General features: G+C 34.3%; 1 protein-coding gene across 1 annotated transcript in view; it reads right to left on the minus strand.

Annotated features, from left to right (window-relative positions):
* The window catches only part of LOC134691532 (zinc finger protein 236-like), a 42,165-nt gene that overhangs the window by 11,569 nt on the left and 12,626 nt on the right, over nt 1–17,970 (minus strand). The window contains exons 5-6 of the mRNA XM_063552099.1: nt 16,459–17,160; nt 13,841–15,127 (exon numbers count right to left, since the gene is read on the minus strand). Of these exons, the coding sequence (XP_063408169.1) occupies nt 13,841–15,127; nt 16,459–17,160 (1,989 nt within the window). The remainder of the gene's footprint in view (nt 1–13,840; nt 15,128–16,458; nt 17,161–17,970) is intronic.

The following is a 17,970-nucleotide window of genomic DNA, read 5'->3' on the forward strand; positions in this document are numbered from 1 at the left end:
CTTTCTTTTCTAATCTACCTTTAATGGTAGTAGATGGGACGTCAAAAGAGTTTGCTTCAAATACGCGCGTCACAAAGTGGTAGATAAACTCTGTATGTAACATTTAGTAGCAGCCATTTAACAATTATTGTATTTTACTTCTTCTTATAAATATTAAAGGCTTTTAAATTTTGGTAATTAAATTTTTGTTACTTTCCAATTTTTTTTTTAATAATTTCTGTATATTAATTATATGTTTTTTTAAATCATTTATAAATACCAAAATCTATTTAATTTATAGAATTTGTAATGATTAAACATTAAATAAAACATTCATATCGTAAATATAACATCTGCTATCAAAAAGGGGAAGTTACAACCCATTTAAGTTAAATTAAACTTTAACATTAGTACTTGTAAAATATTGTATACAAAGGTATCAATTGAACTAGAGGACTAGGGACATGCCATTTTGGAAATTTTGAACCATGCAGGAATCAAATATCTTATTAATCCCTCTAAAATAGTATGTTTCTTTGCTTACACATTTAAATCATTATCTTATTCAATGTATTGACTGCACAAAAAATACTTGTTAAGCCTCAGTCACACTGTCACGTTTCGACAGCTAGGTTTTAGTACGTGTAGAAATACTACGTTTCATGGCATTTTTTTGTCATTTTTAACGGTCCGCACGTTTAACTAGGTTTACGCCACGTTTTGATACGTTCTTCTACGTATTGTTTGGTTTTGTTACGATTTGCTAGTTTTTTTTATAACTACAAGGTTTCTACTAGGTTTTAATACGCTTCAGTACGTATAAACTACGTTTTACTACGGTTTACTACGTTTCACTACGTATTACTAGGGTTTAGTACGTTTCTAAATCGGTTCAAGTACGCTTTTGCACGATTTCCTACGATTTAGCAAGTTTATTGCACGCAGTATCACGTGTCACTACGCTGTGATCACTTATCATGAAACGGCATCATTATTCAATAAAATTTAGAAAGGACAGAGATGCAAAGAGGGAGCAGAGTTACTAAAACAAATCTGGAGACATTAATAGAGGTACACTTTATAATTATTAATACATCTGTCATTGTAATTAAATTATTTTGTTATAAAGCTTTGGTTAGAACCTTGTCAATGCTTTCCCTTTTATAATAATTGCTCTTTTGAAATATTCTACGTTGCACATTGTCCGTTTTAAATCCAATTTTCCTCTTACCGGTATTTGACTTATCTTTTAGTGTGTTTCAAACCAGACCGTTCTGATGAGGACGAGAGGCAGAGGAAGGGGTCGTGGTGGGCGTCGTAGAGGCCGCATAGTTAGTGTGGCGCCTGAGACTGAAACAACTAATACACAAGAAACAAATGAGCAAACACAAAATAGTGATACTGAACAGCCAGCTAATACCAATAAAGAGAAGCGCAAAAGAAGCAAGCCATTAGAAATACCACAAGAAAAGCAGGATGAGGTGGCAGATTGGTATAGAGAAAACAAAACCTCTATACAACAAAGGTACGTGTATTTATTTGCTATAATTTAAAATATTAATACGGAGAATAAATGTCAAAAGATGTTAACCCCACCAGTAGACATAGATAATCTTACAGCATGGTCTTTATATTTAAAAATCAATGTGACCGATTTTTTTCTTCTCTTTCAGCTCATTATCAGTACAAAGATACTGCTCTTAAAAATACACGATGGCAAGCAAAAGCTAATGAGCTAGGGGTAGAGGATTGGAAGACTCTCAGGACATGAGTTGAGTCAATGAGATCTCAGCTCGGAAGACTGACACGAGAAGGCAATAAATCTGGTTCAGGCAGAAAAGAGACAAATGGATCAAAGAAAAATTTGGCTTCTTGGGTCCACATATTGCCAGAATAGACACCAGAGGAGGAATAAACGTGTGCAATACAGTTTTCTATTACTTAATATTTCAGTTCACTTTTTTTACCTTTTATTGTTATTTCCTTTGTTGAATTCCCGTACCTTTTTTCTTTTTCTAAATGATACTTAATGTTCTGTTTCTACGAAATTCATTTTACAGCTGTTTCATTTCAAAAGTTTGACTTTATCTCGATATATCTTGTACGAATTCACAAATAATGTTCCGATTATGTCTGAATATTTCAGCTGAAAGAGAAACTCAAGGCAAAATACGGAACAGAAGAAGGTAATCATGCGTAGTAATACGCATCGATACGTAATAATGCCTAGAATAACGTGATGAAACCTATTAAAGCGTACCATGAAGCGTAACATACCGTACAAAAACCTAATGCAACGTGGCATATACGTACTTAAACGTAATAACACCTAGTGATTATAATCAAATACGTTTTAGAACGTATCAGGTGCGTTTCTAATACGCATTTCTACGTTCCTTCTACGTTTTACTGCGCTTTTCTACGTTAGTACTACGTTTTCATTTTTAGTCACGTTTGTATTGTGCAGACCAATACAAACGGCACCGATCACGTATCAATCTACGCATAACTATGTATATAGCCGTTTTAAGTACGGATCGATACGATTCACTACGGATATTGCCGTTTCGCCACGTTTTGAAAACGTAGCAAAACGGGATAGCCGAAACGTGACAGTGTGACTGGGGCTTAAAGATCAAACACATTTTTTTTTAATAGTAGCTTGGACAAGAAATGACGTTTTTATTGAAAACGCCCAATTCTAAAGCCGATGGACAAACATGAACTATCAGTAATAATTGAAACAACAGATCATTCATATTATCTTATATTATTTTACCGCTCTATAATAGTATCCCAATACAGATACATATAAATGGGGTGGGGTGGGTGCATATATACGTTACTATCATTTTTAAATCACATTGATAGCGTTTGAATAATTTTAATAAGAGAGAACTAGTTAAATAATGTATCTTAAAATATTTGAGATAATACTTTCAAATAAAATTATGGGTTAGAACCACAAATTCCTGACTTCTCAGTTACATGTCAGTTGTATTACTATAATTTTTTTTTTACTTTAAACTCATCAATTTTAAATTAGAAGAAGGCAAGGAAAGGAGAATTGTGAATTTAATGCAACAATAAAAAATAAAATAAAAAATGTTTAGCAATGCAAACGACATGGTCCTGTGCTATTCGTTTGATGCATGGATGAAATCTACAATCAACGACAGTGTAGTAACTTCAAACACGAAATTAGTCAAAGAATCTTTGATGGTACCTATTGAACTTCTTTGAAGTCAAATTTTCCCATGGTTGATACTACAGATCAAAGCCTTTTTTTACCCTTTTATGTTAATAGGTCGAAATTCCCAACCCTAAACCATATACATTCATGCAAGGGACAATAAAACAAATCAAATGAAATATAGGGGGAGTCCCTTTGGTCACTCAACACCCTCCTGTTTGAGATCTTGAAATAGGTCAAAATTCCCAACCCTAAACCATATACATTCATGTACGGGACAATAAAACAAATCAAATGAAATATATTGGGAGTCCCTAGGGTTACCAAACATCCTCCCGTTTGAGAACTTGAAATTGGTCGAGATCCCCATCCCTAAACCATATATATTCCTAAATATCAAAACAAATAAAATTAAATATAGGGGGAGTCCCTTGGGTCACTCAAACCCCTCCTGTTTGAGAACTTGGAAATGGTTCAGATCACTACCACTAAAACCATATATGTTCATGTATAGACAATAAGACAAATCAAATGAAATATAGGAGGAGTCCGTGGTTTTCCCCATCCTCTCCTGTTAAGAACGTGTAAACGGTCGAATTCCCAACCACTTAATCATGTGAAGTCATGTATGGGACAAATCAAATGAAATATAAGGGGAGTCCCTGGGGTCACATCACCCCTTCTGTTTTAAAATTTGGAAAATATCAGGATCCCCACCCCTAAACCATATATATATATATATAAATAACCAATAAGTCAAATCAAATAGATTATAGGGAGAGTCCCTGGGGTTACCCAACACCCTCCTGTTTCAGAACTTGGAATTGGTCGAGATCCCCACCCCAAACCATATATCCATATATAGAAAATTAGAAAAATCAAATAAATTATAGGCAGAATCCCAATTGTCACCCGCCCCTTTCTGCTTTAGAAATTGTAAACGGTCGAGATCCAAATCCCTAAACCATATATAGTCATATATGGGGCAATTAAACAAATCAAGTGAAATATTGTTGGGAGTCTTTAGGATCACCTCACCCCTCCTGTTTTAGAATTTAGAATTGTCGAGATAACCATCCCTAAACCATATTTATCTATGTATGGGACAATTAAACAATTAAATGAAATATAGGGGGAGTCCATGAGGTCACCTACCAACTCCTGTTCGAGTTGCCGGGTGACCTAAGGGACTCCCCCAACTCATGTTCGAGAACTTTGAAATGGTTGAGATCCCCCTAAACCATATATATTCATGACAATATTACAAATCAAATGAAATACACGAGTCCCTTGGGTCACATCACCCCTCCTGTTTTAAAAATTTGGAAATTTTCCCCACCCCTAAACCATATATATATTCTTATCGGACCACAGATGAATTATCACGTTGTAATTGGTTAAAACTCCCTATGGATTTTACTAACCCTCTATGGATCCATAGGGGGTCAGTAGCGAACTATATAACTTATAATATATAACCAATAAGACAAATCAAGTAAAATATAGGGAGAATCCCTGGTGTCATCCCACATCCTCCTGTTTGAGAACTTGAAAACAGTCGAGATCACACTTCGTAGCCATATATATATATTCATGTATGGAACAATAAAAGAAATCAATTAAAATATAGGGGAGTCCGAGGACTCACCACGACCCCTCACGTTTGGGAACATAGCAATGGTTGAGATCCCCACCTCGAAAAAAATATATGTTCGTGTAAAAGACAGTGAACAAATCAACCAAAATATAAGGGGGTCCCATGGGTCACCCACCGCCTCATGTTTGAGACCTTGTAAACAGTCAAGATCCTCACCCCTAAACCATATATATTCATGTATGGGACAATAAAACAAATCAATGAAGTAAATGGGGAGTCCCTGTGGTAACAACATCCCCTCCTGTTTGAAAACTTGGAATTGGTCGGGATCCTCTTCCCTTGAACCATACATTTTTACGTGGGGGATGCTATAACAAATCAAATGAAATAATAAGAGTCCCTGGGGTCACCAACCCCTCCTGTTCTAGAACTTGTAAATGGTAGATCTCCACTCTTAAATCATTGGTTGTCATGTATGGGACAATAAAACAAATCAAATGATATATTCAGGGAGTACGTGGGTCATTATTTCCATCCTGTTTGAGAATTTGTAAACGGTCGAGTCCCCCACACCTTAACCACATATATGGGACAATAAACAAATCAAATGAGATATATGGGGATTCCCTGTGATCACCCCACCCACTCCTGTTTTAGAACATGGAATTGGTCGAGATCCCAATCCTTAACTATATATATTTATGTATGAGAAAATAAAACAAATCAAATTAAATATAGGGTGAGTCCCTTGGGTCACCCACCCATACCTGTTAGAGAACTTGGAAATGATCGAGATCCCAACCCCAAACCATATATATTCATCCCGCCACATTTTTAATGTATGTGCATGTCCCAAGGCAGGAGCCTGTAATTCAGTGGTTGTCGTTTGTTTATGTGTTACATATTTGTTTTTCGTTCATTTTTTTAAACCAGAAAACATAATGCCCCTCTACTATCGTAGGTGGGGGCATACAAAAATTAATAAATAACACTCATAATGCTTAGAATGGTTGTCCTCGTGCAACACAGTTAATAACACCATATAGGAAAAACAGAACTCATTTTGTCATAAGACACTGTCAAACATCCATATACATACTATCCACACTCATCTGTGTCCACACTTGTTTTTTTTACATAAATAAGGCCGTTAGTTTTCTCGTTTGAATTGTTTTACATTGTCTTATCGGGGCCTTTTATAGCTGACTATATGCGGTATGAGATTTGCTCATTGTTGAAGGCCGTACGGTGACCTATAATTTTTAATGTGTGTGTCATTTTGATCTTTTATGGATATTTGTCTCATTGGCAATCATACCACAACTTCTTTTTTATATCATGTATAACAAATATAATAAGGTTTATGGCGAGTCCCTGGAGGTCACCTCACCCTTCCTGTTTGAGAACTTGTAAACGGTCAAGATCCCCACTCCTAAACCGTATTTATTCCTGTTCGTCATTTCAAAAAGATTTGAATGTCATACAAGATCATTCTCCTATGCGTCGCATATGTATATCACTTTACTACTGTTAACCAATGTGTACTGGACTTTGTCCAATGTCAGGCTTCAACGTGAATGACGAATTGTTGGAGCTTTATTTGGGAGACTTCGTAACGGAATCCCGTTACAAATAGTATGTTTATTATAAAATTTTATTGGTGCATAAAATGAGACTAGGTTAATTGAATTTACTTTAATTATTTTAGGAATTATTTCTGGGCCTATCACAATTTTTAACCGGATTTTTGTGACAAAAATGTCGGTTATTGATTTGGGGATGTACGGCGGGCGGCCGGGCGGGCGACAACCAAATGTTGTCCGTGCATTTACTTATGAACCATTCAACCGAAGCTTTTCAAATTTTAATATGTTGTTACAGACAACAAAATGAAGGTCAAGTTCAATAATGACGATTTTGACTTTTACCGTTCAGGAGTTATGGTTCTTGAAAGATAGAAAAATGGCATTTTCAGTCGCGTCCTTGCATTTACGCACTAACTGTTCAACAAAAGCTTCCCAAATTTTAATATGTTGTTACTGATGACAAAATGGAAGTCAAGTTCAATAATGACGATTTTGACTTTTACCGTTCAGGAGTTATGGTTCTTGAAAGATTGAAAAATGGCATTTCCAGTCGTGTCCGTGCATTTACGAATGAACTGTTCAACCAAAGCTTCCCAAATTTTAATATGTTGATACTGATGACAAAATGGAAGTCAAGTTCAATAATGACGATTTTGACTTTTACCGTTCAGGAGTTATGGTTCTTGAAAAATAGAAAAATGGGGATTTTCAGTCGTGTCCGTGCATTTATGCATGAACTGTTCAACCAAAGCTTCTCCAATTTCAATATGTTGTTACTGATGACAAAATTGAGGTCAAGTTCAATAATGACGATTTTGACTTTAACCGTTCAGAAGTTATGGTTCTTGAAAGATTGAAGAATGGCTTTTTTAAGTCGTGTCCGTGCATTTACTCGTGAACCATTCAACTTAAGCTTTTCAAACTTTAATATGTTGATACTGATGACACAATGGAGGTCAAATTTGATATTGACGATTTTTACTTTCACCTTTCATCAGTTATGGTTCTTGTAATATTGGCAGGACACAAATAAATGTTAATAACTCCGGTTTGCTGTCGTTGTGACAGCCTCTTGTTATTTATGGATCATTGTTAATAAATTTGACATTAAATAAACATAAATTTACAATAAACGAATGTCTAATGTTTGAAATAAATTGAAGCAACACTGCCACAGTTTCCATAATTACGTTTGCCTTGCTTTTTGGTTAACTGCCTACATCGCTTATAGTGCTTTGATTACTTTCTTTGGATACTCACACCGATAGTAGAAAGGTTAATTTTGTATAATTCCGTATTTGATTTTGAAATTTAAAAATCAAATGAGGCGTCATTTTGCATTTGCGCCGATCTGCACTTCATTTGCGCCGATTTTTTCTTTCATTTGCGCCGATATTTTCTTTCATTTGCGCCGATTGTTTTACAGGTAAATTACAGGTGAATAATTCAGTTCAGTTCAGTTCAGTTCAGTTTCTTGTATATTCCTCCATTAAATGTGGAGCACTACCCAAAGGGTATAGTTTGAGCAACTATTTACACCTTAAAACATAGGGAAACAATTAATTATATTATATACAGATGACTGAATTTGGTCATAATGATCACTAAATAATAGATATCATAATTAATTCATAGGATTGTCATCTTAAAGTTTTGTGTTTTTTTTGTGTTTTTTTTTTAATATATAATAATTTATATGTGCTAGGGTGTAGGAAAATGCCGATTAAAAAAAAAACTGCATATACATGTATTTACAGGAATTAAAATGGTCAAAAGTTTTAAATTACTTATAATCATTAGCTGAGAGTGCTATACATATAATAATTACATTAGATGTATGTTTCATTGTAATACGTTATTCTAATTGGCTAACAGTACATCACATGTTATTCCGTAAACAATTGCATGAGACAATAACATTTATCATGCATGATGACACAAGGTCCCACAATAAAGTGCACAGGTGAATTAAATAAAACTGGATAACAATCGTGTTTTCATGATCCTAGCTAAAAAATGTAATTATAAGTATTGAATGCTTCTTTTTGTAACTTTATAGTGTTGTAAAAGCGTTGACCGTGCGTACATTTTAAGAATGAAGCGCGGAAGCGCTTCATACAAAATGTACTTCGGTCAACGCTTTTACACCCCAATAAATTTACAAAAAGAAGCATTCAATTCTTTAAAAGATATAAGAAGATGTGATATGAGTGCCAATGAGAGAACTCTCCATCCAAGTCATGTTATTTTTCATTTTACATTATAGACCTCTTCCATTAGCCACTTGTACAAATTTATGAATTGTCAATCATAACATGTATTTAACTGTTGTTCCCTGCTCACAGTGGGGAGGTGGAAGAAGGGCTACAAGATACATCTCCAGACATTTTCCCTGAACGTAACCGTAGTTCTTCACCCTCTGTCTTTCGGACATCTGCCACATATTTATGCTCGATCTGTGTTTTGACAATAAAATCCGTGGTGACTCTGGCTTTACACAGTTTTATAGTACATTAGTAAGATATGTTGTTATATTTCAGGACACTTATCTTCCGATATGTATGGCCCTTGATGATTAAAGAATTGTCTCCGCGGCTAGTTTCAGTGTGCAATATGTCTATCATGTTACAATGAAGTTGCAGAAACATATGAATCAAAATTATCTTAAAAACATAAATGAAAAACATTTAGAACCAAATTTTACCACTGGTATAGTACATGTACAAGTATTAACTTACCTGTAAATCTAATTAGGAGCAAATAAAAAAAATCGGCGCAAATGAAAAAATGAAATCGGCGCAATGAAAGAACGAAAATGTTCAAAATCGGCGCAAATGTCATACGCCCATATGAGGATGAGAGTCGAGAACTAACATTTGATCTCGAGTGTTCGAATTGATATATCAATCAATCTACCTTTTCTCTTATCATAAAAACATGTTCTTTAGTAGAATAAACAATGCAAAATTTAAAGACAATAATGAATTCAGCGTTGAAAAAACGATTTGATATGTCTACATCGCTCAATATATAACGTCGACTGCTCGTGCCACGCAAGGTCAAGTAATCGACATTTTTATGCTAGTGTCTGAGATAGCAAGTCGAACACTTCCGATATTTAGTTAGTAACTTGATTGTTTTTATAATTAAGTCGAACGCTACAGGTATTATGTTGGGCGCCCAAGATATTGTAATTGAGGCTCGAGATATAATGTCTAGCGCTTCAGATGATATCAGTGATATTGTTGACTTTTTTCAAAACTCAAATGATGAAATCATAATCTTTCAGTCAGTTTAATTGAAGTCTGGAGCTGGCATGTCAGTTAACTGCTAGTAGTCTGTTGTTATTTATGTATTATTGTCATTTTGTTTATTTTCTTTGGTTACATCTTCTGACATCAGACTCGGACTTCTCTTGCACTGAATTTTAATGTGCGCATTGTTATGCATTTACTTTTCTACATTGGTTAGAGGTATAGGGGGAGGGTTGAGATCTCACAAACATGTTTAACCCCGCCGCATTTTTGCGCCTGTCCCAAGTCGGGAGCCTCTGGCATTTGTTAGTCTTGAATTATTTTAATTTTAGTTTCTTGTGTACAATTTGGAAATTAGTATGGCGTTCATTATCACTCAACTAGTATAAATTTGTTTAGGGGCCAGCTGAAGTACGCCTCCGGGTGCGGGAATTTCTCGCTACATTGAAGACCTGTTGGTGACCTTCTGCTGTTTTTTTTTTTTATTTAGTCGGGTTGTTGTCTCTTTGACACATTCCCCATTTCCATTCTCAATTTTACGTATGGTTTGGGTTATAGGTTGAGATCTAGACATTATAAGCATAGTGCTCATTAGTTTAGCCTTGGTATAAAACACATAGTGCTCAGGACGATGAATATTGAAAAAGGAAAACGAAACCGAATAAGGAAATGAAAATCGAATAAGGAACTAGAAACCGAATAAGGAAATCGAAACCGAATAAGGAAATAGAAACCCAATAAGGAAATAGAATCCGATTCAGGGAATAGAAACCGAAAAAGGAAATGAATATGAAAAAGGAAATGAAAATCGAATAAGGAAAAAGAAATTGAATAAGGAAACGAAAAAAAAATGAGGAAAAAATTTTGAGGAAAAAAAAATTTTGAGGAAAAAAAAATTTTGAGGAAAAAAAATTTTGAAGCAAAAAAAAATTTAGTTTGGACTTGTAATATTTTTCAAAATTGAATATCGAAATAGGAAAAAGGAACCGAATAAGGAAATGGAAATCAAATAAGGAAATGGAAATCGAATAAGGAAATGAAAATCCAATAAGGAAATAGAAACCGAATAAGGAAATAGAAACCGAATAAGGAAATAGAAACCGAATAAGGAAACAGCAATCGAATAAGGAAATGAAAATCGAATAAGGAAATAGAAACCGAATAAGGAAATAGAAACCGAAAAAGGAAATGAATATTGAACTAGAGGCTCTAAAGAGCCTGTGTCGCTCACCTTGGTCTATGTGAATATTAAACAAAGGAAGCAGATTGAAAATTGACTACAAAGGTCAATAACTCCTACAGGGGTCAATTGACCATTTCGTTCATGTTGACTTATTTGTAGATCTTAATTTGCTGAACATTATTGCTGTTTACAGTTTACCTATATCTATAATAATATTCAATATAAAACAGCAAAATGTCCTTAAAATTACCAATTCAGGGGCCGCAACCCAAAAACAAGTTGTCCAATTCATCTGAAAATTTCAGGGCAGATAGATCTTGACCTGATTAACAATTTTACTTCATGTCAGATTTTCTCTAAATTATTTGTTTTTTGAGTTATAAGCCAAAAACTGCATTTTACCCCTATGTTCTATTTTTAGCCGTGGCGGCCATCTTGGTTTGATAGCCAGGTCACCGGACACATTTTTTAAACAAGAAACCCCAAAGATGATTGTGGCCAAGTTTGGATCAATTTGGCACAGCAGTTTCAGAGAAGAAGATTTTAGTAAAAGATATATAAAATTTACGAAAAATGGTTAAAAATTGACTTTAAAGGGCAATAACTCCTAAAGAGGTCAACTGACCATTTTGGTCATGCTGACTTATTTGTAAATCTGACCTTGCTGAACATTATTGCTGTTTACAGTTTACCTATATCTATAATAATATTCAATATAATAACCAAAAACAGCAAAATTTCCTTAAAATTACCAATTCAGGGGCCGCAACCCAAAAACAGGTTGTCCAATTCATCTGAAAATTTCAGGGCAGATAGATCTTCACCTGATTAACAATTTAACCCAATGTCAGATTTGCTCTAAATGCTTTGGTTTTTGAGTTATAAGCCAAAAACTGCATTTTACCCCTATGTTCTATTTATAGCCATGGCGGTCATCTTGGTTATTTGGCGGGGTCACCGGACACAATTTTTAAACTAGATACCCCAATGATGATTGTAGCCAAGTTTCAAATAATTTGGCCAAGCAGTTTCAGAGGAGAAGATTTTTCTAAAAGATTACTAAGATTTACGAAAAATGGTTAAAAATTGACTATAAAGGGCAATAACTCCTAAAGTGGTCAACTGATCATTTTGGTCATGTTGACTTATTTGTAGATCTTACTTTGCTGAACATTATTGCTTTTTACAGTTTATCTCTATCTGAAATAATATTCAAGATAATAACCAAAAACAACAAAATTTCCTTAAAATTACCAATTCAGGGGCAGCAACCTAACAACGGAATGTCAGAAACATCTGAAAATTTCAGGGCAGATAGATCTTAACCTGATTAACAATATTACCCCATGTCAGATTTGCCCTAAATGCTTTGGTTTTTGAGTTATAAGCCAAAAACTGCATTTTACCCCTATGTTCTATTTATAGCCATGGCGGCCATCTTGGTTAGTTGGCGGGGTCACCGGACACAATTTTTAAACTAGATACCCCAATGATGATTGTGGCCAAGTTTGGTTAAATTTGGCCCAGTAGTTTCAGAGGAGAAGATTTTTGTAAAAGTTAACGCCGGACGACGATGGACGACGACGGACGACGACGACGGACGCCGGACGCCAAGTGATGAGAATAGCTCACTCGGCCCTTCGGGCCAGGTGAGCTAAAAAGGAAAAAGAAACCGAATAAGGAAATGGAAATTGAATAAGGAAATGGAAATCGAATAAGGAAATGAAAATCCAATAAGGAAATAGAAACCCAATAAGGAAATAGAAACCGAAAAAGGAAATGAATATTGAAAAAGGAAAAAGAAACCGAATAAGGAAATGAAAATCAAATAAGGAACTAGAAACCGAATAAGGAAATCGAAACCGAATAAGGAAATCGAAACCCAATAAGGAAATAGAAACTAAATAAGGAAATAGAAACCGAAAAAGGAAATGAATATTGAAAAAGGAAAAAGAAACCGAATAAGGAAAAAGAAACCGAATAAGGAAATAGAAACTGAATGAGGAAATAGAAACTGAATAAGGAAATAAAAACCGAAAAAGGAAATGAATATTGAAAAAGGAAAAAGAAACCGTATAAGGAAATGGAAATTGAATAAGGAAATGAAAATCCAATAAGGAAATAGAAACCAAATAAGGAAATGAAAATTGAATAAGGAAAAAGAAATCAAATAAGGAAACAGAAACCGAATTAGGAAAAAGAAACCGAAAAAGGAAATGAATATTGAAAAAGGAAAAAGAAACCGAATAAGGAAATGAAATTTGAATAAGGAAATGGAAATCGAATAAGGAAATGAAAATCCAATAAGGAAATAGAAACCGAATAAGGAAATAGAAACCGAAAAAGGAAATGAATATTGAAAAAGGAAAAAGAAACCGAATAAGGAAATGGAAATCGAATAAGGAAATGGAAATCGAATAAGGAAATGAAAATCCAATAAGGAAATAGAAACCGAATAAGGAAATAGAAACCGAAAAAGGAAATGAATATTGAAAAAGGAAAAAGAAACCGAATAAGGAAATGAAAATCGAATAAGGAACTAGAAACCGAATAAGGAAATCGAAACCGAATAAGGAAATAGAATCCGATTCAGGGAATAGAAACCGAAAAAGGAAATGAATATGAAAAAGGAAATAAAAATCGAATAAGGAAAAAGAAATTGAATAAAGAAACAAAAAAAAATGAGGAAAAAAAAAATTTGAGAAAAAAAATTTGAGGAAAAAAAATTTTGAGGAAAAAAATTTGAGAAAAAAAAATTTTGAGGAAAAAAAATTTGAGGAAAAAAAAATTTGAGGAAAAAAAAAATTTGAGAAAAAAAAAAATTTGAGGAAAAAAATTTTGAGGAAAAAAAAATTTTGAGGAAAAAAAATTTTGAGGAAAAAAAAATTTGGAGGAAAAAAAAATTAGAAGCAAAAAAAAATTTAGTTTGGACTTGTAATATTTTTCAAAATTTGAATATCGAAAAAGGAAAAAGGAAAAAGGAACCAACTTGTGTCTGGTTCTTTCATGACATTTTTAATCAAGACATGTTTAAACAAAATAACTTACTTGACCAATCTTCATCTTTTCTGCATGAGACTGGATGTTCTTCGTCTGAATAACTGGTTTCTAACACTGGTTCTATCTTAATGGACGCCACAGATTTTCCTGTTTCAGGAGCTGAACTATTCTCACCAGATGCAGCATCTAAGTCGTTAACGTCTGAATCTGAAATATCTGTGTGTGAAACTCCAAAAAGACTTTCTAATACCTCAACTGCCTCTTTCGACTCTGAATCCATTTCAGTCTCAGATTTGTTGACATCCATCATAGAAGAATCCTCCAAGTTCTCCACTGCCTCCTGAAACTCTAAATCTATTTCAGTATCAGATTTGTTGACATCCATCATAGAAGAATCCTCAAAGTTCTCCACTGCCTCCTGCGACTTTAAATCATCCTCAAAGTTGACATTTTTTGAAACTGTGTTTGAGGTTTTCGTTGTAGTAATTTTAAAGGGATGAGCCTGGTCTGTGGTAAAAGGAATGTCTGAAATAGCAACACCTGAATCGATTGGTCGAGTGACATTGACATCTAGATTGATACTACTTTGATCAAAGTTCTCAACAGTTATACTGCCTGTTGACAATGAAGAAATACTTTTCGCACTAGATGGATTCGACGCCGATTTATTCTGATAATACTTCTTCTTGATCCCAATGTTTGTAGAAGATGCAGATTTCTTTCCTTCTGGATTTCTCGAGTTGACAAGTCTTCCAAGTGCAGATCCAGAAAGATTGAGTTTCCCAGGAGATTGTTCTCCTTTAGAAGAACTCGAGTTGACAGGTCTTCCAAATGCAGATCTAGAAAGGTTGAGTTTCCCAGGGGACTGATTTTTACATAGGTGATATTCTGTGTGTTTCTGAACTCTATCATTCCTAATCCACAGACAACACACGTCACACTGAGTTGTATTTCCAGTATGTGTACGATTAAAGTGTTTCAACATATATCGTTTCTGATAAAACCCTTGACCACATACATAACATATGTGATCTCTATCACCAGTATGCATCTTCATGTGAGGTCTTAAACTGTCCTTGTTACTAAACCTTTTATCACACACTTCACACTTGTAACTCTTATCATCTGTGTGTGTTAACATGTGCCTTTTGAGATATCTCTTGACTGTGAAACTTTTATTACACATGTCACACACGAAGGGCTTGTTTCCACAATGTATTAATAAGTGTCTTTTTAAGTATTTATTCAAGGTAAACACTTTTCCACATCCACCATAATCACACCTTAAGGATTGTTTCTTTTTCTTTACATTTTCTTCTCTATTTTCATCAAAACCTAGTAAAACAATGCAATCATTTAAATAAGTTTATCATGTTTTAGGGGGAAAAGGGAGTGATGGAAACACATGTATCTTGTTCATCATTAATTGTGGAATGACCATTCAACTACGATTGAGGAGTAAGCATGTTTTTCCCCATTGAGAAGAACTTTTTTTCTGCCGCAAAGCATCTGCTTTTTTTTATTTTTAAGTTAACATTTATCTATAAACAAAAACCTCGATCCTTTTAGTATGGTGAATGTTAACTAACATATTTAAATCAATTATTTATTTTAATGTTAAATGTTAATGTTAAAGACAGTATTGGATGCATCACTAGCTGTAACTGTTCTTTAGGGTTATGTCCTCGTGTGTTGATGCAATACTAAACATATGGAAATTTTATAGAAAATCTATAGTCTTTCCCCTTGTATATATGGCAAATCGTTGCCTGATAGTTAGAGGATTATTGTGTGCAGTGGTAGCACCCATGCAAGCATTGTTAACCTTTTAGTTTCAAGGTTATTCAGGACTTTTTGTAAACAATAAACGCAATCACATTATAGAAAACAAGCAAGTAACCTATGTTTGTAATTTAAGCTGTATTAAAGATGAATAAACTCATCATACATACCAGGATTGAAATTTTACATCAACAACAGACCTGTGTATTGTCTTCAAAAGACATCAGTGACGCTCAAATAAATAAAAAAAATGATAAAAAGGCCAAATAAAGTACGAAGTTGAAGAGCATTGAGGACCAAAAATTCAGTTTTGCCTAAAACAGCAAGGTAATCTATTCCTGAGGTAGAAAAGCCTTAGTATTACAAAAATTCAAAGTTTTGTTAACAGTTAATTTATCATGTTTATATTTATGAACATATCAATGATAACTCCAGTCAACACAGGAGTGCTGACTATTGGGCTGGTGAAACACTCAGGGTATTAAAATTCCACCAGCAGTGTTTTCGACCCAGTGGTTGTAAATAAACTCATCACTGAAACCAGGATTGAAATTTTATATTTACACCAAACGCACGTTTCGTCTACAAAAGACTCTGACATCAGTGACGCTCAAATAAAAAAGTGTTAAAAAGTCCAAAGTAGAGAACGAAGTTGGAGAGCATGACAGACTGTGGGTTTTCTATAAAAATATTGATCTATTTGCCACAATGTCAATTTTTTCTATCAAACGCAATGGAACGATAAATATGAATGCTTTTTAACGCACCACCAGTGTCTTGTAAGTTGTTACCTGCAAACATGCTGTAGCTTTTCACTAAACATATTAGACATATAATTTTAAAACTGTGTATGCATATTTATAGAAATAGTTGAGACTACTTACTGGACAACTCTTCACTTTCAACAGCTGAATTGTATTCGTCGGAAAGACTGGTTTCCAAAATGCTTTCAGTTTTAATAGACTCAAGAGGTATGATAATATCAGGATCTGAGTTATTTGAACAAGATGGACTTGACTGGGTTATAACTGCAATTGGTTTTGTCGGAGTATATTTCTCCTTGGTACCAATTCCTGGATCTCTGGTGGATGAACACTCCCCATCTGATATAGTTGACAAAGTAGGTGAATTTTTCATTTGTCCATAAGTCTCTGTGTCGTTTTTATCCTTGACATTACCTACTGTAGGTTTGACAGTTGAACATTTTCCATTAGATTTACATGACCGTGTCACCATCGGAACACAATGTTTCTTTTGATTATATTTCTCCTTTTTTGTTCTGCCTCTTGTTTTTATTGTTGAAGTATTAGCAGCTAGATGTTTTAACTGCATTATGCATGGCATCGGTGATTTATTTACACCCAATGGACTTGGTGGCGAAGAAATGATTTTTGGATCATCAGGCTTCTCCTTGGAAAATAATGTTGAAGTATTCAGAGCAGATACACTAAACTGTGCCACAGCAGGGGTGTTACTTTTATCATTGGTCTGTTTGTCATTAGTATTCGTAGCTGGAGAATTTACAACCTGTAGCGTCAACTGCAGAACAGGTAGATTGGATGAAGCTGCATCTTTACCTTTGGTACCTTAATAGAAAAGAACATATAATTAATGACCTTAGCATCACCTGCAGAACAGGTACATTGCATGAACCTACATCTTTACCTTTGGTACCTTAATAGAAAAGAACATATAATTAATGACCATAGCATCACCTGCAGAACAGGTACATTGCATGAAGCTACATCTTTACCTATGGTACTTAAATAGAAACGAAAAATTAATTAATGACCATAACAGCAAACATAATAAACTCTTATTACAGAGATATGTCTCGCTTTTTTATAATTTGGATAATGCAAATGTTGAAATAAAAAATAGCAACACTTAAATATGTAAGTTTAGCAAATATTCAAAGTCAATGAACTAAAGATTGCATATTTTGGCGTTAATATTGAGTCACTGATAAGGTCTTTGCATCGGAACTAATTATTCATTCTAAATCCAGTTGTTGGCAATTACACGAGTTATGTTCTTCTCATATATGTTATGATGGTATGATACTAAACCCCTAACGGAAAGGATTGTGCCTGATGTTCATATGATGAAATCATAATCTTTCAGTCAGTTTAATTGAAGTCTGGAGCTGGCATGTCAGTTAACTGCTAGTAGTCTGTTGTTATTTATGTATTATTGTCATTTTGTTTATTTTCTTTGGTTACATCTTCTGACATCAGACTCAGACTTCTCTTGAACTGAATTTTAATGTGCGTATTGTTATGCGTTTACTTTTCTACATTGGTTAGAGGTATAGGGGGAGGGTTGAGATCTCGCAAACATGTTAAACCCGCCGCATTTTTGCGCCTGTCCCAAGTCAGGAGCCTCTGGCCTTTGTT

The sequence above is a fragment of the Mytilus trossulus genome, chromosome 11 (genome assembly GCF_036588685.1).
Source record: "Mytilus trossulus isolate FHL-02 chromosome 11, PNRI_Mtr1.1.1.hap1, whole genome shotgun sequence".
NCBI classification, from domain to species: Eukaryota; Metazoa; Mollusca; class Bivalvia; order Mytilida; family Mytilidae; genus Mytilus; species Mytilus trossulus.